Raw genomic sequence first — 24,884 nt, 5'->3', positions numbered from 1 at the left:
CTCAAAATCCCCCTTTAACAGCCCATTATTCCTCGTCCCGAAAAAGGATGGTGGATGGCGCCCTGTCATAGATTTCAGGCGCGTAAATGATCAAACAATCCCTGATAGGTACCCAATGCCTATCTTGAGTGACATATTGCAATCCTTAGGCAAGGATAATGCGGTATTTAGCAACTTAGATTTGCTTAGTGGGTATTGGCAAATACCACTCGATGAAAAATCACGAGAAATCACGGCATTTAGCACGCCTCTAGGCCACTTTGAGTTTCTACGAATGCCATTTGGTCTCAGAAATGCCCCACTAACATTTCAAAGAATGATCAACACCCTGTTTGCCGGACTAATTGGTAACACAGTCTGCGCTTATTTGGATGATCTAATAGTAGTCAGTAAGGACGTCGATTCCCATCTGATAAAACTGCGTGAAGTTTTGGCCAAACTTTCCACAGCAGGACTCAAAATAAAACTCTCAAAGTGCGAGTTTTTAAAATCCAGAATCCATTTCCTTGGTCATGTAGTTGACGGTGAGGGCATACACACAGTTAATGATAAAGTCAAAGCTGTATCTCAGTTCCCGCGTCCTACCTCAAATGATCATGTGCGTAGCCTTCTCGGATTATCTGGTTATTATCGTTCCTTTATCAAGGACTATGATTACTCCACACCGTAACGCTTGGAGGATCACCACACAAGAAGGTGTCAATACTTTCGAGTTAGCCTGACTGCATAACTAGGCAGACAAGCACCAGTGCTGGAAAGATGTAGCCCCCCCCCCCCACATGTGGTACATCTGTGATCGACCCTACCGGTCCCGTATCGGTCTCTTTAGTCACCTCAGAACTCACCAACCTACTGTAGGTGACATCATTAATAACTCATAAATCATTGTATCATAGCTGGATGAGAGTCATACTCGATTTCGAGTGACAGCAAAGTAGTAATTATATTTGTAAAATAACAGTACTAAATGGGGGTAGACTGTTAGCCTAGTTGTAATAACTAATTTTACACACTTGCCTGGGCATCTGTAGGGTGAGGGGGGTATTTGTACCTCCTGGAAACTTACAAATGTGCTTTTTAAAGCAATCATTATTCATAATATACATACTATATTACAAGATTTTAAGTGAAATATTTGTTCCTTAACTTTCTCACAACGGTCACTTGTGGTATGCCGATACTTTTGACAATTCCTTTACGTGTGAGAATTACGATGTCATTGGGAAGTTACAACTGGTGCTTGGGCCTGGCTGACTGATTCAGGTAACACTGTTATGATGTTCACATCACATAGGAACCATGTATAACTTGTTAGGCCACGATGAAGCCATGACCACTTGTCATCAAAACTTACTGTGCATTATTTTACAGTTAGTTAATTTAGCAATTGTCAGAAATACAGCTGCTCCCCGATTTATGACGGGGTTAGGGACCCAAATCCAGGTCGTAAGTCGGAAATGCAAAAATAATATACATATAAAATCTAAAATGAAATACAGTACAGTAAAAGTAATCAATAATGAAGAATGGATACAGTGTTACTGTGCACTTACCTTTAATGTAGTCAGCTGAATGCACACAGGGCCCCCATAATTTTCTATTTACAGGTATACATAGAGACTATATTAATTGGATGAAGCAGAGGAGGAGACAGGGCTGGGTGGGTCATCAATGTCTCTTTTTTCAGACAGCTGGTTTATGTACAGGGGAAACTTGCTGGTTGAAGGTATTGAATTATCTTTAGGGAGTGAAGAGGCAGCACTGGTGGGGCGTGAGGAGACAGCAATGGGGGACTTCCTAAAAGAGATGTCCAATTTAGACTGAACAGTTTGCTTTTTCTTTTAATTACAAATCTCCCTGTAGCAAGCAAGTACATCTTGGACCATTCTGTCAACTTTGGCAAAACGCTCAACATTTTGATCCATTCCGTCAAACATTTGCATCCCCGTATTAATTGTAGCAAATGCCTCTGCCATTTGCTTTACTGAAAATTTTTTGGGGGGTGCAGGTTCTTCTTTTACATTTAGACTCTCTTCTTCCTCTGCATTTTTCTGTGCTTCCAGTTTGATAAGATCCTCGTTACTTAACTCTTCTGCTACACTTTCAACCAACTGTTCAACATTTTCATAATAAATTTCTAACTCAAGCTGTTTACCCAACTCCACTATCTTGTTACTAATCTCAGAAATTACTTCATCTTCATTAAATCCTCTGAAACTGTTCACATATCTTTTCAGGACTTTCTTCCATATTCCATTCATGCACTGTTCTGTAACCTCATCCCATGCTGCAATAATGTTCTTTATACATGTCAAAATGTTGTAGTCCTCCCAAAATTCTCCGAGCGATTTCTCACCTTCAGTAGCAGCAACAGCCTGAACGAAGGTCGTACGTAAATAATTAGCTTTAAAAGCTGCAATAGCACCTTGATTCATGGGTTGGATGACAGAGGTAGTGTTAAGTGGAATGTGGACTACCTTAACATCAGGGTGCATCTCGTCCAGGTGTGGTGGGTGTCCCAGAGCATTATCCAAAATTAACATAATCTTGAATGCAATCCCTTGTTGCAGACAATACTCCTTGGCTCGAGGAATGAAACATGTCATGAACCAATCCTCAAACAGTACTAGGGTCAATCAGGCTTTCTTGTTACTTCGATAATACACTGGCAGTGTGTGCTTGCCAACATGTTTGAAAGCCCTTGGGTTCTCTGAATGATAGATCATGAAGGGCTTTATCTTGAAACCAGCAACATTCTCCCCAACAAAAGTGTGATTCGGTCCTTGAATCCTGGCATTGTTTTCGCCTTATTGTGGATGTATGTCCGTTCAGTCATGTGCTTCCATAATAATCCAGTTTCATTCACATTGAATATTTGCTCAGGCAAATAATTTCCTTCCACGATGACACGATCTAGCTCCTCCTTAAAAGCTTCGGCAGCACCAACATCAGCACTAGCTGCCTCTCCACTCACCTTAACATTATGTAAACTGTAGCAGTTCTTAAATCTGTTAAACCACCCATGACTTGCTGTGAAGGTTTGCTCGCACTCATCTCCTGCCTGCTCCTCCAGGCTTTCGAAAAGGCTTCTTGCCTTAGCCTGTAGGGTTAGAAGGCTTAAGGGTACACGCTTCTGTATCTGGTCTTCCATCCATATCACAAGTAATTTTTCCATCTCATGAACGGGACCTTGTCTTTTCTTCATTATTATAATTCCCTTTATAGGTGCTGATCCTTTCACTACTTCACGAATACGTTCCTTGTCCCTCAAAATAGTAGATATGGTCGAGTGAGAGAAGCCTAGGTCGCGTGAAATTGTTGCTACAGTTTTTCCATTTTCATACCGCATTATTATCTTCATTTTCGTCTCAAAAGTAATTGACTGTCTCCTTTTCTTCTGAGCACTACCAGCACTCTCACTTGTATGCTTTCCAGTCATTCTAAAGTCAATTAAATACGAAAATAATGTCAGTACACAGCGCGATCATGCCTCCACATTGATAGGACATCAAATAGGTTATGTCATTGCTGTAAGTGTCTTCTGTATTTTAATATATACTGACGTGATATAATTCCCAGTATTTATTAGACAGAAAATGTGGACATTTTCTTTTGATCCCAGGGAGGACAAGAATGTTCATAATTTCAAACAACATATTTTAATGATGTCAAAGACACTTCTTAAAATAAAAATGATAGTTCTACAACAAAGTATCACAGACTGTAAATTTTCAGCCATGCCGTGTAGAACCCTTCATTGTTCTCCGCAAAAATGAATGTTTCGTTGAAAGAGTCTTATGCACCACACACTCATTCATCTAGCGTGATTACAGTAGCAAAAGTTGTACATTGCTAAGAAGGTGTGTTCTTAAACACAAAGTAGGCGAAGATTATTTCTGCCATGTTATTCCGTGATTTGCTTACCCAAGTTAACGATTCCACTATTGTCTTGATATTGGCAGTAATGTTTGTGTTTTAAGTCGGAATCATCCAATTTTGCCATTGTACATGAGATACTAGCCCGTAAGACACTTAAGTCTAGGACCCCAGTAGTTGATGAATCTATGGTTTCAGAGTCCCCAGCTGAGTGTTTACACATGTTTGTAACATGGTTAGGCTTATGTATAGGATGTTTATCTGCGAGTTTAGTGTAGTCCTCGCGGAGCTCGGAGGGTAGGTGACCGAGCGATGTAATGGCCCTTGTTTCATAAACAGAAGAATTATATAAATGGGTTACTTACATTTGATTTATATACTGATTCACCCCATTTAACTTTCCACTGGCCACGAGGTGACACGTTCAGTGCACGTGATAGGGTGTGCCCACGGGAAGCCGCGTCACATTATGCCGAGTAAAGGCATTTGTAGCCGGCTCTCTGGCCACCCAAAGCGGGCAGTAGTTTGATATCCTTGACTAGAGGAAGACATTATTTGAGAGTCATCATGGATGGCTCCGTCTTCCCTCGAGGGAGGACGACGTGCCTATTCCGTTCTCCCTCGATGGGTCACTACTCAGTCATACTCATACTCTTACATCGAACGGACGTGATTAAATGGTCTATTTACATAGCCGCCGTCCTCTCTTTTCACACTCATAAATAGTGGAAGTTACGGTTGATCTACACTCAGGTATTATATAAACAATACTTTTTAATAAAAGCAGAAACTTCAATTGGGTTTTGTTACTTAAGCCCAATATAATATAAATGTACCAACCTGGTTACCTTTGAATTAACCAGCCGGTTCAAGTTCAATATACATAAATGCAATATTGTTCTTCATCATCCAACCTCTAAAGGTCTCTAGGTTGAACTTTAAAATTGCAAGGTTCTTGAATCTCTGTCACAGTGTTAGTCCTCATAGTTTTGCACGAGATGATTGGGCCCTACAGGTTCAAACCTCACTTATTGGTGCGATTAACAAATCCCTTAACAAAACTCCTCACTGCTTTATATATGGGTATGATAAACATCTCCCTTATGAAATGTTATGCAATCCTCATTCAATTTTATAATTACAATGACTTTCAAAGATTCCATCAAAGAGTAAAGAAGAATTTAAAATTATCAAAGGAAGTTATGCTTCAGCAGCAACATAGGCTTGCATCACACGAGTAAAATAAAAAGGGGGTCATTCATCAGTTACATGCAAAGTTCACTGGTCCTTTTCATGCCCTCCCATATCAGGGGAAATAAGTGTAATGTTCTGAATATGGATACATTCGAGTCCAAGATTGTTCATGCTGATCATTTGAAACTAGTGCCTCGTTATACAGTTCCTCCTGGTGTTCATGATCAATGCCAATCTCCACTGTCACCCTTACTCGAGATAGGTGCTATGTACTACACTTGCACCCTTGTGCTGGATTTGGGTCTGAACTTTTCTCCCCTGGGCCATGATGAGGCAATTCACCCTGGGGCTCTTGTTTGACCTCTGGGTGAACTACTCGTGGTAGAGGACGTGGTCTCCATTTCCTACAACCTGGAAACGTTGGTCCTCCTATCAGCAGAATTGCAAAGAATGGCACAAGAAATTGACATTCTTATAAAGAAACCCAAAGAGAAATGTCCTGAACCCAAGTCTCAACTTTATCCGTTCATGTCATAATCTAATTTGAATGCCCATATTACTAAATTTGCTCAAATTCTCGTGAATGCTGCTAATGGGGGAAGTCTCCATGGATCTTGTTTAATTTTTTCAACTTCGTTCAGTACATAGTCTGAGTTTGAATTGACTCCTTTCTTTCCTGATTTATGAAGTGAACTTTATTATGCAATATTGGAGGCTCCCTTTACCTTGTCTTCAATTGTGGTACAAGTTCTATTTTGTTCTAAGGTCCAATTTGTTCTATTTGAAATGTTCCCTTTCTTTCTCAAAGTCAATGACATCTTACTCAGTATCAATGTCATACACTATTTTCATAGTTTGATGATCGCATATCAATTAATTACACTGATTATCAGGCTCTATACAAGTGTTCTTCAGTATTGGACTTGAGTCATTGTATATATGCCTGGCATTTTTATTTTCTATTCTGTCGGTTTTCTTGGCTAAGTGAGATACGGCGATTGTTCAGAAATTTTCTGTTCGATCAAAGTGTCAGTTTACTCATGCTTCACACTATCTTGTATTTGATGTTCACATTGGCCAACTACATACAATAATTTAATTTTCATCACCGACCAACGTGTTGACCATTTTGGGCCCCTTATGATAGACTTAATACATCACCATGACAAAGAGTTTATTAGGTACCAATCTTTTAATAAACAGAATATTTTTATAAGGCACAAATCTTTTAATAGATAAACGACTTTTAATAAGCTCAACACTTACACCCAAGATGGAGGAGGCCAGGGGAGAGAGACACTCAAATCTTTCATGTGAGACTGTTGTTTCACAGCCCTAGGTCCACAATTATATTCCAATCTTTCCCATTTTTTTTAATGGGAATTAGCCCACCCGGGCACAGGTCAAACGACCCACAACGGGGCCTAGGGGGCCCCGTTGTACATACCCCAGTACAGCATTTTAAAGGAACAAGAAAAATTAGCATTATGAAGTATGGTATATGTTAAAAAAGATTTTATGCTTAAATCATCTAGTCTCTCTCTCACGCACGCAACCACTGTATATAGCTCGCATCATATTCTTTGATATTCATATCATTGACAGTTTATCAAATGTAGAACATTTTACAGTATCGTCTGCATTTACGCGGTCAATTGAATCCGTGGAGGCCCACGTAAAACGAGAAATGCGTAAATGAAATAACAGAACATATGAGATTAATTGAAATAGAGACTGGGCCGACCCCCCAAACTCCACTTTTTCCGACACAATACGTACGTTGTAGTAAAAATAACATCTTAATTTTATGATGGTATGCACACACAATTAATAATTAAGAGAAATATCAATAATATTTGGTTTTTTAACACTTACGTTAGTAGAAAAGCTGGGTCGGCACACGTGGATGGCGGCTGGTTCCGAGGCAGAGGGCAGATTAGTTGCCCTCCGGTGAATCACTTTCACTACTCGCAGAGGTTTGCAGGGCCTCCCAGACAAACCCCTCAAAGTCCATATTCTCACTGTCAATATAACTATCACTGACTTGGGCTGGCTGTGGTTGTGGTGGGTTGCGGGCGAGGAAGTCCTCAATACTACGTTGACGACTAGCATTGACTTTATCGAGATAGATCTGGATATACGGCTCCATAACTTTCGTCAGATGGTTATTAGACACTTCATACCGATGCTTATCTGGGTCGTTGTCAAGGATGAGCTTAATTTTCTCCCCCAACTCGATGATTTCCTTCACATTATCATGGCTTGGTCCAGGTAATTCAATGTTTTTCTCGGGTGGTGGGGGTCCCGAGGAAGCCATTGTGAGTAGTGAGGGGAATAGCGGGCACAAGAGAGAACTGTATACGCGGACTGAGAACAATGAGACAGGCCCTGCTAGGTCAGCGACTTCTACCCTATGGTGGCAGGGCACGTCATGTTACATTAGACCAATCACAGCTAGTGGCGGAGGGAATGCGTGGGTGGTAAGGATGCGTGGTCCAATCACAGTCCGATAAGTCATATGACATCAGCGATAACGTAAGAGTGGCCTAATGCGCACCACTCACTGTGCCGCTTCCCGCGTATGGTCAAGAATGGACCGCGTGGGTAAAAAATGGCGCGGCGGTCTGGACCTCTCCAGCCGCTCGCCGCGTAAATGACCAAATTTACCGCGTAATTAAAGCATTTTCATTCTACAAGGCATCGCGTAAATGACCAAAAGCGTACCCGGTAAACAAAAACCGCATAAATGCAGACTATACTGTATTGAAAAAATAATGAAAACATCTTATACAGTAAGTTTCAAATTCATGTCAGTTATACACAGAAAATAAGGACCACACAACATAATGGTATGCAACCTCTTTAGCTGAGAAAAGTAATTAATTTCAGCTTCACACCATCACAGATACTGAATCTATGAGATCAGAATTTCCAAACACTCCTTTTGTGCCCCAAATTTTTTATTTATATCATCAATGTGAGTTAATGAAGTTTTTGTTGTACAGTACAGTACAATATATTGAAAAGTACATCAATACTTTGACGTTTCTTATCTATGTAGAGGTGCTCTAAAATGCATCCTCTAAATTATGCAGTTATATTTTTACTAGGTATTGTACTATAAACAATTCATCTATTTTATTCATAAACCGATTCCCATAAAATTTTTTGAACTAAAAATAATCACATAATGGTAGATACAAAAGACCACAAGAAATCCATGAAATAAAATGATTATGTTAACACAACCAGCGCAAAAGAATAAACCAAGCAACTTATCTTCTGGATATGCGAACATTTGCTGGGTATATGGAAATTTGAAGATAACTTGCAGGATATTAAAATTAAAATATGATTTCAATATACTGCATGCTACATTTGGTATACTTTTTTAACTCTGTAATTTATAATATTCCATCAGTATTCAAAATCTTTTCATTATTACCATTTCTGCCTTGATATTTACATCTACTACTGTATATCTAAATTTGATCAGATTACACACAAACATCTTCTAAATTTGCATCTATCTACACATGTAATATTTACTCTGTTAAATCTGTACATTTTCATTTAGATGTCTTAATTCAGAGACTAATACTTCTATTAAGACTCTTGCTACAATACCTTCCTTTATACAGTACAGTGTAAGTATAGTACCTGTACAGTACTGGATGTAAGGAAGGTTCAAGAAAAGTAATTCCCTGATATGGTGTGGATAAATATATCTCAAAGTAATAAAGGAAGTAAGTAGAAAAATGATGAGATAATCTCACAATACAGAGTTAAAGACCATACCCTTAAAGTCATGTAAATAATAATAAATGATACACAAATTTTCAATTAAATATTTAAGTGATGTATGAAGTTGGTTGGCAGTTCTGACCACGAGCATCCACTTTCACTCTGGCCTTCTGGCCTTGTCAGTGAGAGTTTCATTAACACCAGAAAAATCAACCAAAACTAAAGTAATTGTAATACATTTGCCTAAACAACTTACAAAAATTACATAGTTTTATCCCAGTGTTCTGAGTATGACATGACATCAGGTTATGATTTAGAGAGAAAACAACCACTTTCACTTGGTTTCTCTGGCCCTGTTAGTGAAAGATTCATTAACACCATGAGAACCAACAATTATTTCCACCATTGTTCTCAGCTATCTTTATTAAGACATCTTTGAAGCATATATTTTCATTAATATTAAACAATATGTGTGTGCAATAATGGAGTCTAATAAAATTGTTTACTTACAAATATTACATGAATCATATTTTCCTCCAAAAACATCTTAAATCTGTACTTTTCAAATTTTACATTTTATAAAGAAAATTGTGGTTCAATTAAACTTCGAATTAAAAAAAAAAATCAATAAAATGCCCAAAACACTGATAATAAAACTATATATTTCCTAGTCAGCAACCAATATGAGCCATCATCCCAAATTCATCTATGAACCGAAAGTTCACTGCAATGTCACAGAATGTGTTTTAGTAATTTTACATTAATCTAAAAATTATATTCACTCCCCAAATGATTAGATCACTGAGGTAAACTAAGTTTCATAAGACTACAGGGGTATAGCAGAAAAAGAAATACAGACAAAGTGTAAGATACAAGAATGAGAAATAATTCCCTCAAGAGGATAAGGAATAATAAGGAACTGTACACAGTGAGGACTTGTATATGAAAGAGGAACTGTGGTTCCAAAAGAAAATCTCACTGATATGAATTAATTTCAAATACTGTATAGCAATTTATTTATAAAATTAATACCTGTATATCACTTGCTTAATACACCCAATAACACAAATTTATCAAAACATGTTCCAACTTAACACCATTGACAACAATTGCTGTGACATCACAAAGTGGGATTAGTAACAGCTCACAGCAGGTGACTGACTCTTATTTAGCCTCATCCCCCTCCATTTTTAGGTAACATATCGGACATTTTTTTTGCTTCACCCTTGCCAAGTGGGACAGCCTTGGCAGCTTGTTTCACTTGCTTTAGTTCTATATCCCTTCTGTGCTCTGCTCTAATTCTTTCAGCAATTGCTTTACGTTCTGCCTGTAAATAAAGAAGTAAACATTACCATGGTTTGATCTTTAATTTATCTCCCAGTAACAGCAAAGCTCTTGAATATCTCAACAACAAAGCACCATGCAAGATATATTTAAAGGATTCCACTTATAGGCCATAAAGAGGAGGTAATCTGACACTGTACAGTATAGAGATATTACATGTAAAAAATTTTCATCTCTGGGTGCCAGAGTTTGAACCCAGACCACCAAGATTGGACCACAATCCAGTGGATAGCTGACTGACTGCCAACTTTGGTGGTCTGAGTCCAAACCTTGGCAACCAGAGGTGAAATTGTTTACACTGATTTACCTGTGTACATTACAGGTTCTAATTTATATGAGGTATCATATGATATCAATGTTTGTTCTCATGTAATTTTACTGGGACACTCACAAACACCACTTCTGAACGAGAAAAAGGACCACTAACAACAGTAAACAATGCATCTGCACCACTTAAAACTATACGTGCCCAAGCTGGGCCACATCTACGTACCACTAAGATTTAGAAACCATTAGACAATTAACAGGATGTACTAAACCAAAAATATTTGCCAGCTACAACATGAATCAAGACTATTCCACATACACCACCACCTTGACAACAGAGAGACACAGTTCTTGTCTCAGCACAAATTCTTAATCCTTCCTCCAACTTCCCACTTCAAAATCACAAAAAAATTCATGAGCACAAAACACTACACCCACACAGTTTAAAATATCCTATTTACACCTTCTCATCATGACAATCCACAAACAATTTTGAAACGACTTTGCAACTTCATCCATCCAAAAACCCTACTAAACAGCTTATTGAACATCCACATCTCAAAACCAATTTTTTTCTTCAGATATATGGGCATGGGGCTTGCATTCCCAGAAAATGCTGTATAGAGTGAACCCATTATAACAGGGAGAGATAGGGGTTGCGTCAGGTGCACAACAAAAAGCCGCTCCCCACCAAAAACAATCCAAAATTAAAATTCAAAGACATCACACAGCTCTAAAGTAGCGGACTAATACACAAACATCTACCAAATTCACTTATACATGCTGTTGTGGAGGCACTGGTATGTCCATGAAATTAGTCCTGAATGTTTAACACTGCCGCCATTTGTTGAGGCTAGCTGAGTCACGCATGGCCACCCTCATGCCTCAACATAGCAACCCGACCTAGCTGGAGACTCTTCCCCCTCCTGACCCTTAGCAACACTCCCCTTGCTGCTGGCACATAAAATTTTTTGACCTAATGATAATTTTTTTTTTTGCACATTCTTTATGTAGGATTGTGTGTGCATGTAACTGGAAAAAAAAGAAGAAGTCAAGTTTACCCACCAGATTTTGAGTTGAAAAATGACCGTAACATAATTCCTGCTAAATCTCGCTGGAGGATGAAGAAATGTTTTATTAATTTTATGTTTTTGACCTAATGATAATTATAATAATTATTTTTTTTACACATTCTGTATGTAGGAGTATGTGCATGTAATTGAATAAATAAAGTAGAACCTAAATAAACTGGATTGATTGGGGCAGACCCCTGTATGGAAAATGAGAAAGTCCGAAAATAGTGATTCTTTGGGGGTCCAAACATAACCCTGCTTATCTGGACTGTTTCCAGAAAATCAGACATAAGTCTCATTGTCGATAACTGTTTTCACTGATATGACTGTTTCATACTGTAAAGTGTTTACCCATACTATAAATAGTAGAAGAGCATCTCCATGTGTACTAGGTAGAAGTGTGGCTAATGAGCCAATCAAATGGCAAAGAGGATACAAGTATAAAAGTAAAAAGTAAGTAAAAGTTAGAAGGGTGTTAAACAGTGTGACCCTACCAAACATCACAGGTCTTCTCTGGGTACTTTTGTTTCTTCCTGTACTGTACTAACACAGGATAATAAAGGTCATACAAAGTAAAACAAATTATATAAAATAAAATAAAAATAAAATAAAATGAACCATGCCCAAATGACGCTCAGTGTAGTTGAGTTAATTGTGAGCAGTATTTTAAAGGGTTTCAATGGAATATATATTATATTGTAATGGTCACCTACTGGGGAATTTTCTCTCCTTAGTGGTTGGTGTTGAGTAAACCATGAATGGCCTACCCACAAACGACAGAAGAGGATGTCTTCTGCCATGGAACATTGTGGCGGTGTTCACAATTTTAACAACTGAGGTTTGATTTCTCTACTGCCACGTTTGGTTTAGAAATAATGAAATAAACAGGTCTATTGGAGAAATTGGAATTAGATGGACTCTGGTAAGGAGGTTGCTTTTCTGGCCAGTCTATCTGCTTGCACTCTGATAGGTCCTGCCACCTAACTTAAGATTATACAGTCTCACTGCAAATGGTTTTTAGACTGCTGATTTCGCACCAGAAGGATCTATCTTTCAACTTCCCAAAATTGGAAATACTATACCAAAGAGAATTTGCACACGAGCAGTTCGAAAAAATACCATGAAAAGAAAGAAAATAATATGTATATTTGTGCTATCTTTATATTTCAATAGTACAGTGATCCCTCGGTTAACGAATTACCTTCCATAAGAATCTTCAATTCGGTTAATGAAAAAAATTCGGTTAGCGAATTCCTTATGAATTCTTCCCAACATGTTTTCGCTTGCTCACTAGCTGGAATATTTTTCCGCCAATACAGTAATTGGTTCTAGGGCTTAAATTCGTTCCCATTTGAGTAAATATCAAGAAGGTTGTGCTATTCAATAATTTTAAAAGTTTTATATTAAAATTTTTAGTCATTTTAACAATTATTGAACATAATTGAAGTAGAATAAACTAGTTTTTAGCGCGCCAAACAGCCACTTGACTCACCCAGCAGGCGTCAGTTTGTGTCTCAGCTCAGTGGAGGTAACATCTTGCTTAAGACTCTCTTGAACATAAATTTGTTTCAAGTTTTTACAGTATAATTATTGGTCATTCTGAAATTTATTTTACACATTGACAATATATAGTGCAGTGCAGTGTTGATTTAAAGAAAATAATCTTGAATTACACCTAGTAAACTTAAAATTTTATGGGTGAAATGGCAGCATGAAGCATGGGGTGATTTCTCTTCCTCCCCCACTTCCTTCTCTTCTCCCTTCTCCTCCACCCCCACTTCTAATTCCAATCATTATCATCGTCAACCAGGAGCCTTCTTCATGCACACCTCAAAGTAAGTGTACTTTACTGCATCTATTTTTTGTTTGTATGTAATTTTCGGTGAGCTGGAACCAATTACCCAAAATCCCATTGAAACAATGGTTTCGGTTAACGAACGACCTTCTGGAACGAATTGTGTTCGTTAACCGAGGGACCACTGTAATCACATGGTGTTTGATTTGAGTGGCTTCAGCTGGATTTTAGTTCTGGTTTTCAGTTCAGCACTGTGTTGGCAAACAAGCATTCATTACCTCAATCAAATGAAATTCCTACAAAAAACCATGGAACTTATCATTATTGGAAACAAAGTTAGAAATTTTAAAAAGATTGTCAAATGATGAAACCAAGTCAGATCTTGGCCATGTTTATACAGTAATGTAGACAAATCCATCTTCAGGTCAATTCACCAAAATGTTAATGGAATAGAATAATCTGTTGAGCATTTGAGTGGTTTATCTGTGAAGATAGCTGGTCATGATGAATCCCTTGACTGAAGAAAAAAAAAAAAGAGGACAGAATGCTAACTGCGTGGATGAGGACAAAACTCAAAATAATGTGCCCTGAAGTACAGTACATTTGTACATTACTTGTATCATTCCACTGAAGGCCTTAAAAATTTATGATTATCCAAGGAAAGAACAAGGTTATTTTTCTGTCAAGATTTTCTAAGCCGGCCAATAATAGTTTGAATAATATAAAGAAAGACAATTGTTTCACAAGGCAGACGACATTTGTTGGTCATGCTGCACCCATTATTTTTTCTGCAAGGTTGAAAAAAACAAACAACAACTTTGGACTGGAGGCTACACGTTAAATTCCAACTACGGGTATAGTTCCTTTGAAAATCCATTTTAAGAAATAAAAATGTATAAAAATATTACAAAAACTTACCATTTCCTTTTTCAGAGCTGCCATTTCTTTTTTCTTCTCAGCTAAAGCTTTTTCCCGAAGCTCTTCATCACGTAGTTTCGCAGCATTTGGAACCACAACTTTTGTCTCCTCTACCCATTCCTTCTCATCAGGTTTCACCTCTCTGGCAAGTAAATCCATTATGTATTATCGTATTTTAACGCATATAGGACACTTTTAGTCTGAAAAATGGCAAAAGTAATCAGCCTGCTTCCCATAAGTGAAGTTGAGGTCTCCCACAAGCTAATGAACCCCCCAGTTGCTGCCTCCAGTAGGCTAAGTTTTAGCCGACCCATTTCCAGATTTAAAAATATGTTTTTGCTTACATAAACACATTATTACTATTTTTAATTAATTAAAAAATAATTATTGTAAATATAAAAACTCGATTTATAACTACTGTTGATAACCCGAGATGATTAACTTCCATACGACAGACACCCAACTCTTCAGAGGTAGCTAAGCAGTAACCATTTCTGAACTCTTACAAGCATTACAATCTATTAATTCCATACCTGCAACATTCATTTTGCAATCTACAAATACCTGATACAAATGAAGATTTACAGATAATTTTCTTTTCCCATTTGCATCTGTTAACATTGCTGGCAGCATTGTAGACAGGTTTGACTCATCACTGAGGCAACTGGGCCAAGTTGTGAGGTGTTATGTTTGTCTTTCATCTCATATTTTTGGGTAGATATACATAACTTTCTTCAATTATTTTTACTCAGTTACATGCACACACCATCCTACATACATATTGTGAAAAAGTAAAAGAAATAATTGCCGTAAGGGCAAACACATAAAGGGAATATACATTTCTTTGCACACACGTTAGCTGGCTGGCTAAGTGGGGGAGCAAGAGGAGGCGAGACGTGTGGGGAGGGAAGGGGGGGGGTGAGGGAGAACTGTGTTAAACTTTCATTTGGCTTTTATTTACTGGTACTGTATATATTATCTTAAGAATACTATGGATACAGGAGGAACTCCCAGCTAAAATGGGAGGGTGCATCTTATATGGCCGTGCGTCTTACAAGCTGTAAAATACGGTAATCAACAGTAATCACCAAACAATAACATAGTCCATCAGACTGTAACAACAATCAGACCAGACTTAACTTGGCAAGAGAACTTCACTCATTTACATACAGGAAAACCCCCATAATTTCAAATAATACGAGCTCTAACCCTTATGAAAAAATAAAACAACATTACTTTTCCGTTATCTGCCCCAATCAAACTCTAAACATCATTTTGGATGAAAATCCACTGAACACTGGTGGATTAGTACAACTAAAATTTATGATACACCAAATGAAAAAAATTAAGTGGTAATTCCATTACCAAATCTCAAAATAACTTAACAGTCCAACAGGTGCTGCACACTGTTGGGACCACAGGTGATGTAGTAATATGACTTTTAACACTTAATTTTTCAAGCAATGCACATTGAATAAAAATCCTAAACAGTCAACCAGCTGACTCACAGACATGTGGCTGCCACTCTGCATTGTGTGAATGCCATACATTAGGAGGGAGCATAGCACACAGTTATAGCCCACCGCCTCCACACATACAGCCCCCTGTATACAGTACACACCAATACATTATATTTTTCTATTTTATAGTTTTATATTATATTTTCTTTATTTCTAAGCCACATTAGATTACTGTAAGAATTTTTTGCAACTTTTATAATTTCCTTGCAAGTAACAATATACAAGGCTGAAAGTTGGCCACGTAGTTATAGCCAAGGCCTTGGCAATAACCGCTGTACTGCGCACACCATGGTCACCCTTTATCTCTCTTCATTCATATTACAGCTGCATACCATTGAGATTCACCGCGCTTGTAAAGAGTCACAGAAAACAGTAAACTTTGGAAGGGGTGACTCACATACTTTTATGTTATTTTATACGAATTGTGCCAATGTACGGACATATCATATTGTGTGTATGTACTGATAGTATTAAGGAGAAATCAAGGTATCTATACTGTAGTATGATTGGGAAGGTCCAATTGATACAGACTAGTGTACTAAGAAGGAATAAGTGTACTGTGTACCACGGTGTTGGAAGGTTACCGTATTTACGTCTGTGTACGATTACCGAACATAACTACTTCAGGTATCGAATGAAAATATATAAGGACAATGATCTGGAAAAAGGATAAACGTATCAGACATATGTGAAGTGTTGGGGTTGACCCATAAACTATACTCCAAAGAAAATATCTTATGTACCTCGGTGTGAGCTTAATAAACATCGTTACCCCATGTGATGAATAACCACAGAAAATGCAATGATCAGAGAACTTTTTGACTGTGTTGAACACTTGCAAAGTGTGGGGGACTGGTCCATAAATACAGAATAAAGTGTGGTGGAAATACCCAAGCTGAGAAACTTAGGCCTTTGTCATGTTGGCGTCCATTCTGCCCTAGGCTACAGTTTTGAGTTAATGATATAGCCCAATTAATTTTCCCAGGAACTGGCAAACCAGACATGTACTTTAATATGTAATTTAGAATTAAGGTATGTAATTATAATATATAGAAAGGTGTATGTGTGAGGACCAGAATAATGTCAAAGTGAGAATTAAGAATTGGCAGTCATAGGCCAAGTGAGGGCGAGACTTTGTGCCACGACCTCACCCAAGCAGGTCAGTACCCTAATGCTCGTAATACCCCACCGTACTTATAGAGGCCTATCTAGCAGTTTATGTACATCTTAAAACCTTGCCCAATGTTATAAAGTGAATTAATGAATTTTATAGTGTTGTTTGGTGATATGAAAACCCCTCAGGCATTATTCTCAGTCGGGCGTCGCTTTCCACCCACGCAGGAGTTCGCCCAGAGCATAGGTCTGCTCCACATCAGAAGATTGTCATAGAACCCTTCTCGAAGCAGGAGAGAAGGATGCTACAGTTGATGATGTGGAGGCTTGGCTGGAGGCTGATGAGGATGATCCTGGATACCACAACTTGACAGAGGAGGAAATTGTGGACTTTGATGATGATGAAGAGAAGGAAGATGAACCACCAAAAGTAAAGCTGCCAGAAGCTAGGGACTGCCTGGACACCCTTATAGAATTTACTCATCAGACTAAAAATAAAAAAATGGGGCCTAGCCTATTATGACCACTTAAGGCACTTGAGGGAACTTGTCATACAGGAGCAAAGAAGCAAGGTCACTCAAACAAAGATTGACACTTTTTTCAAGCCAAGACCCTCCAGCAGTGCCTCCTTGCCCTCACCATCAACTTCCTTGGCTGAGGAGGTTCTTCTTCCTATCCTCATTTCTGACTCAGACTCAGAGTGACTGTAAGCCTCTTGCAGTCAGAGGCATGTCCAGCTAGATCTGCCTTCCATTTTTTGGGGTATGTGTACTTTGTATGCATTACTTTTTTTAAATTAAGGTAATTGTTATTAAAAACACATATTTCTTTAATAAAAATTGGATACATTGGTATTGTACTAATTTTTTTATTAAAATGGAGGTCTTTTTTTTTTTAATTTGCCCTAAGGCGGACAACCTCTTATCCTGGACACCCCTTCCCCCAATTAGTCTGCCTTAGCGAGGTTTTACTGTATTGTTTAAAAAAGTAAAAGAAATAATTGTCCTAAGGGCAAACACATAAAAGGAATACACATTTCTTTGCACACGAGTTAGCTGGCTTAGTGGGAGAGCGAGAGGAAGGCTGGGCGGTTGGTGGTGGGGAGGAGCGCTGTGGGAATAGGAGGAGGTAACGCCACCATTGCTATGGTTCACAGGGAGTACAGATGTACATTACAGTAGTATCTCAAGTTTAGCGAGTTTTAGATTCATGATTCATATGTTTTGCGTCACTTTTAAAATTTCCAGCCTCTCAAGAATAGCAATTTTCATTACCAGTTTCGCGAGTCAATGGAGAGTGGGCAGGGCGCATTGTCGCCAGACCTTTGTTATCCGCCGACCCGCCAAGTGTTTTTCGTTTGCGGCAGTTAGTTTGAATGAGTGAGAGCGAGCGGTGCAGTGACCTTGGATTAAAAAACCCATTGTGCTTACATTTCGCGAGATTCTTGTTTAATTATTAACGATTCTTGTGTACTGTATTAAAGATTCTTGTGTATTAATGATTCTTGTGTATTAACAATTCTTGTGTACTAGCGATTCTTGTGCACTAGCGATTCTTGTGTATTAACGATGAGTGAGGTGAGTAATGTAAATGTCGGGAGCGGTTCTGGTGGTAATGATGGCCATAGAGAAGGTCATCAAGGAAAGCCCCAAGCCAAGCGTGACTACCGTAAGGGGGTAAAGAAGAGGAAATATACACTTGAAATGAAACGAGAGATGCTCGAGATGATCAAAAGTGGTGCTCATACCTGTGAAATCATGCGTAGGTTCAACTGCCCCGAATCAACCATACGTTCTCTTAAGAAGAACAAGGAAGCCTTCACTGCTTCTGTGAATGTATTCTTAAGATTTTCTAGTAATAGCATTATATTGTGTCAAAATATTTTGTTTAAGGATCTTTTATTAAAGCAGTCATGTATATAATTTGTTCAGGATCATTAAGGTAACAAATTCATCTCTCTAACACAATTAGAACTGATGCTGTTATTAGAAGTTTATTCACTTTTTCACTAACCATACATATTTTGCTCAAAGTGAAATGGGCAAGTGTTTGTCAGTGGGAGATGAGATGCATAGTTTAGAGTTGAGATGAGATGCATAGTTTAGACTCTCTTAGAGTCTCAGAAAACTTTCCCCACCCAGAAACATTCCGGAGATGTGCGATAGTGTCTGTTCTTGCGAGATGCGTAGCTTAGACTCTAGAAAACTTTTCCCAGTACTAGACCCAGAAGAGCTCTGCACCAATTGTTCCAGCTAACAGGGAAAATGTGCTTCGGTCTACAAAATTTTTATCATGAATGGAATAATTTTGTAAATCAGGGAATGCCAGTACTTACAAGAATAAAAGTTAACTAAAAATCAATGAATAAGTATAAATGAATAACAAAAAGAAAAAACCCTGAAAAGTCTGAAATTACTACAGAAGATGTGGTCAGAAACCAAAATTTCATAAATGCATTTGCATAGATGGTCAAGTAGATCAAACTTCAGCCTTTCAATTAATTTTACAATAAAGTTAACTGTTTTAGGATTAAATCTTGTTAGTTACCCAATTTCCTTACCTATTATCAAGAAGGATTTGAAGTTCCACCGTGAGGTCTACATGTGAAGGCAGCTGGACAGTCTCCTCTTTGATCATCCAGCCTGCAGCCACCATAACAAGCCTCCCTGGTTCATGTCTCCACACATCATTATTGAAGGTTTTGTTGGTTATCTTCAATATCCTAATAATAAAGAAAATATTTCCATGTTTCCAGGTTTCTCACAATAAAAGAATCAGTTTATCAGCAGACTCTTGATTATCCACATACTAAGTAACACGAACCATCAATGGTCTATAGTGTGACAGATGGGGGAGCAGGGGCGGATCCAGGATTTTATGAGGAGGGGGGTTCGGATTTTGGGTGAACGGTAATAAAGTCACAAATTTGACTTGGAAAATTTCGCATTTCCTTTAAATACTGTACCACTAATTAGTAAAGTAATAAACCCAAATGCCGTTTATGGCAGTTGTTAATTAATAATACATGACTTCCACAGACTGGCAACATAATATACAGTATCATGGGATTATAGGTACAGTACTTAAAAAAATCACATCGTACAGCATTAATATTTAATAACTTCACAAAGTAATGAAACAAACTTTGTCGTTATACTGCCCTGACAGCAGGCACTGGATCTTTTCTCACATTTCCATTGTAACTTGGTTTTGTGAGTGGCATGCTTGGTATTAGTATACATGAACTCCTTGAAGCAGATTTTTTTTTAACCACGTTTATAATTTTAGATTAAGTATACTGTAATATCAACTGACACCCCCCCCCCTTGGATCTGCCACTGGGGAGGTAACTACACTCAAGCTAGGCTTGCCCAGTACACCATGGAATTTATGAGTTGACCTAGGGCATCTGTCAAGTGGACCTGGTATCACATATTACATATAGGATGAAAGAGGAAAGGTACATCTGCACTGAAGTCTGAATATTTGTAAATGAGTTGGATTTCACAACAAGCCAGTGATGGTAATATACTGTAGTAGTTATATACTGGTACCTGTACTCGCTCACACCAGATAATCACAGACTCAGTACCTACATAACTGTGAGTGTAAGAGTGAGGTTACAGAGAACCTATACACAAAGATATATACTGTAGTAGCAGCTACAGAAATAAAATAACATGAGGAAGCTCATCACAATTAACTCTCAGGGTTTTCATACATATTTTGCATATGAAATTTATTTAACCATTTGGGAATTTCAAACCATTTTCAGGTATGAATTAGTGCCAAAATTTTTTTTTTTTTTTTTATTTGTGTATGATTTAGATTCATATCCAATGTACTGTACACCAAGCAGAGTGAGTATCTCACTAAGTGCCATCAGTGAGAGTCAGCATTGTGATGGGGCAGACCCTGAGCAGTTGATTGACTTGGATCCACCCATTCCCTACTGTTATGAGTGTCCGCTGTTAGTTTCTGTTCTTTGTATAAAATTCGTTGTTTCGGATGGTGTGTGGGTGTCTCGGGCAGCTTCGCTCACTACTCACCCACACCAACTGAGCCCTTATTTAAGTATTAACTTTGTTTATTACATTGTATTATGTTTTATTGTATTGTATTGTATTGTGGAATTAATGTCAGGAGGGTAATTTAAATATACTGTAGTTTTATGTCTTAGCCAATCAGGATATGTTACGTCAGTATTTGGCAGTAAAAGGTGACGTCGGTGACCAGCTGGAAGTCAGTAGTCAGTCTAGGCACAGCTGTCTTTAAGTTAAGTAATATACTCACTATCTCTCTCTCTCTCTCTCTCTCTCTCTTATGTTTTGGGAGTTGGAATTTGACTATTGTGATTTGTGTTGATTGATATTGATATTGTGTGATAATGTTGGACCTTCAGTCTTACTCAGCCACTTGCAAACATCTTGTCGTATTATTGTTGTTTTAGTGTTTGTTTGTTAATATAATATTTTTAATTAAATCTACTTCATGAATTTCAATATACCCCATAGTAATGAGGTGATGAATTTGGTGGGATCTATTCCTGGACCTATAGTACAAAGAGAAATTTGAATTTGTGATATTGTTACACCCTATGAGGCCAAGGGTCGTAACACCTACCCTGCTCTGACACACTTGAGGTAATAACGGATTAGCTAATATCGGACAGGTTGTGCTCTTAAGAATAAGCTGTCATTAATGTGCCTAGTCTGTTTGGTTGATGTGTTTTGCACATTGCCACAGCAGCCATGAGCTTTCATTTTCAGGATGAAAAGCATTAGCCAATTGAAAATGTGAGATACTGTACTGTACTTACATCAGAGATTCTCAGGGGCTGAGAGAACACTATAACCTCTAAACTGAAAATTAAACTGATCGCTAATGGCAATGTTTATTGACAGGGATCCTAGCTTTTGATGAAGCCTCAGAATTAGGTTCTGAATGGAATAGACAGGATCACCATCTTATCTAGTGCAAAATAATTGGGGAATACTACATCAGCTTTAGCCTTGTGTTCTTAACTAGGCTGCCAAATTCCATGCACTGGAAAACCTATAAGTGATTTCCTTGGGTTGCACAACAAATAAGATGACTGGGATGAAATACTTGGGTGGAGGTGATGGAACATTTTGTGATACAGTAATTTGCTTAAAGAACACTTCCTGTGTTCTATTAGGGTTTATTGTGTTTCTAGTTGACCACAGTATTACAAAGGGCCATTTATCCAGAAAAATTCAGTACCTACTAGAACTCTGTCCCAAACTTATCACAAATTTGCATAATTTTTTCTGGGTGCAGTACAATTGCATTACAGTATTATAGTACTGTACTATGCTGTATATTGTATACAGTATTTTGAAAAATAAAAAACTTATTTTGCTAAGCAAATAAATTTCTATTATTACTATATTACTGTACTATATTATTATTATTATTCAAAGCAAATGGCAAACTAACCTATACTTAGACTCGTCTGGATGATTGACGACATTTCTAAAGATTCGAATTAGGACCTCTAAGCATGCTCTTCTGTCCTTAGAAGGGAGGTCACCTAGCAGAGTAAGAGCTGCTTCTAGCGATGCCATAATCCTGAAAATAGACAAATCTGTATAAGATAGATTGTTGTAACTGTGCATGAAAAATTAATTAAATGTTTCAGTTGAATTACACATGAAGTATTAAAGTACAAAATCTCATTTTATGGTCAAGAGAATGGATCACCTGATGATTCTCCCGGCCCCCAACTTACCTCACCCAAAGATTAATCATCCTAATACAATTTAGGGTGATGAGGTTAGGCTAGTGTAAGGCTGTTTAATCATCCTGTGAAATAAGCTGAGGGAGGGTAGGGAAGAAAATTTTCAGGTGATCCAAAAGAACAATACAGTAAAAATGACCAGTGAGAATCCAGCAATACTGTACAATACAGTATACAGTGGCAGGATGATTGGGCCACGGGCCACGACCCTCAGATGTTTGGGCCATTGGATTTTATTATGCATAATGATAGAGATTTACACTGAGAAAAACAAATAAAATATATACCTGTATACTACCATACTGTTTAATAGAAGAGATGTAAATTGTAAAAAAAAAAAAAAAAAAAAATTGTATTCAAACCAGTAAATTACAGTATAATCCACCTTAATACCCCTGGGAACCTTCAGGTCATCACATCACATCACCACAAAACATGTCAAGATACAATACGGACGATAATGTTTCCTCTAGGACAATTTTGTATTTTTATGATTACTTTGACCCATGGCCCAAACATCCTAACTACCATGGACCAAACGTCCAGGGATTATGTCCCATGGCCCAATCGTCCATCTTCCACACTATACACCCCCAGACAAAGCCTGCCAGGGACCAAGATGCTTAATGACAGGAACACATTAATCATGTGGACAGTGTTGCAAGAAGCATTTACACTTAACATTCCAGGTACAAATTTGAATTGATAATTGTCTCAGGGACAAGTGACTCCTCAGGTCATGAGTCAACTCTCACAAGTGTTCACCTTGGTTCAAGGTCCCTTTAATAAGGTGAACTTATCCTCCAGCCCTCTCGGTAAAGGGGATTTCACAATTCATTCAATATTTATGGCTTACGTTGGTTCTCACAAGTGAGCCACAAGATTCTAAAAGTAACTTAAGAATGAAATGTTGTTATTTATCAAGAAAAGGTCCCAAATACATCATAAATTAAGAAGAGCATACTGCAATGTAACAAGTATAATGGATAAATCTTTTGTGCTTTCTTGTGCTAGTCTGTACAGCATATTAAAGATTTCCATTTCAACATATTTACTACAAAATCAAAGATTTATGGCCACTGTATCTTTGTAAAAGCTACTGCCTTGAACCCAGAGGTATGCCTCTCCTGCTTGTTTATGTATGTTCTACCAGGCAGTTTCTTCTACTATAAACCAGATTCATTGGCATTAAACACTTGCTCTGATCTAAAGCCTTTCTCTTCAATTATTTTCTTTAGCTTGGAAGGAAATGCACCTGCGGCTGTGTGGTCAGCTCATGCGGCCTCCTCAATCAGCTTCACATTGTGAAGCAAGAATCTTTTCTTAAAATTCTCAAACCAACCTTTACTGGCACTAAAGGTTGGTTCAGTCACTGCACTAGCCCCTTCACCACCTGTTGTCTCGTAATAATGAGCATAAAGATTTTTAGCCTTTCCACGAATCACGTTACTGTTGATCAGAACATTTTTGTGGTGCTGGTCCTCAATCCAAATGTTCAGTGCTTTCTCAGTTTTTACTATGTTCTTGTCACAAACAACCTGCACCACTTTAGCACTTGCAGGAGCACTCGTTTGAACAGAATCACGAATTGCTTGTTCATTCCTTCTTATGTACTGCACTGTGGATTCATTCACACCAAACAATCAACCAACTGTTGCAGCACTCAGTCCCTCTTTTAACTTGTCTAATAATTAAATTTTCTTTGCCAGGGTCATCACTGACTTTTGACTTTTATGTTTCGCTCCACTAGCATCACTAGTACTGACACTAGGCAGTCTTTTCAGGGCCATTTTCACAAATGGCATGGGATGCTAGGTCACGGGTATTGGGTGAGGGTAAACAGCGAAATGAAACGCCGTGAGTGAGTGGGGTGACTCGTTGCGCTGCGGGAGAAGGCTCGCATGCTAGCCACCAGCTGTTTACTGCGAATCGTCGAAATCGTGAATCGTAAACCCATGAATGGGAAGGGTCGACTGTACTCCATAGAAATTGAAAATGTATCCAAACCCATATGGGATTCGAATCCAACAGCAAGGTAGTTATAGGAATCTCATTCTTTATATAGTACATGGAATAGGTTCAAGAACCAATTGTGCAAAAAGAAAAAATTAAGATACTGTAAGTGCAGAATATAAACAAGAAAACAAGGAAAGTGAAGCCTATAAAATTGATAACAAAAGATAAGCAAGCCAATAGCAATTTTTGGTAATAAAATGCCTGATGTGACGCTCAGTCACTACAGTACAGTATCTGTAAGAGTTTACAAAGGCCGGATTCAA

General features: G+C 38.0%; 1 protein-coding gene across 5 annotated transcripts in view; it reads right to left on the bottom strand.

The window, feature by feature from the left end:
• Window positions 1-8,012: 8,012 nt before the first annotated feature.
• The window catches only part of LOC121864679 (plant UBX domain-containing protein 2-like), a 31,618-nt gene continuing 14,746 nt past the window's right edge, over window positions 8,013-24,884 (bottom strand). For all 5 annotated transcript variants that reach the window (XM_042363837.1, XM_042363833.1, XM_042363836.1 and 2 more), the window contains exons 2-5: window positions 22,305-22,436; window positions 19,405-19,566; window positions 14,212-14,353; window positions 8,013-10,141 (exon numbers count right to left, since the gene is read on the bottom strand). In XM_042363837.1, coding sequence (XP_042219771.1) covers window positions 9,989-10,141; window positions 14,212-14,353; window positions 19,405-19,566; window positions 22,305-22,432 — 585 coding nt within the window. In that variant the 5' untranslated portion in view covers window positions 22,433-22,436 and the 3' untranslated portion in view covers window positions 8,013-9,988. The remainder of the gene's footprint in view (window positions 10,142-14,211; window positions 14,354-19,404; window positions 19,567-22,304; window positions 22,437-24,884) is intronic.

Source organism: Homarus americanus, unplaced genomic scaffold, assembly GCF_018991925.1.
Source record: "Homarus americanus isolate GMGI-L3 unplaced genomic scaffold, GMGI_Hamer_2.0 scaffold57965, whole genome shotgun sequence".
Classification (NCBI taxonomy): Eukaryota; Metazoa; Arthropoda; class Malacostraca; order Decapoda; family Nephropidae; genus Homarus; species Homarus americanus.
Note: the sequence above shows the minus strand (reverse complement) of the source record. Positions and strands in the feature narration are given on the sequence as shown.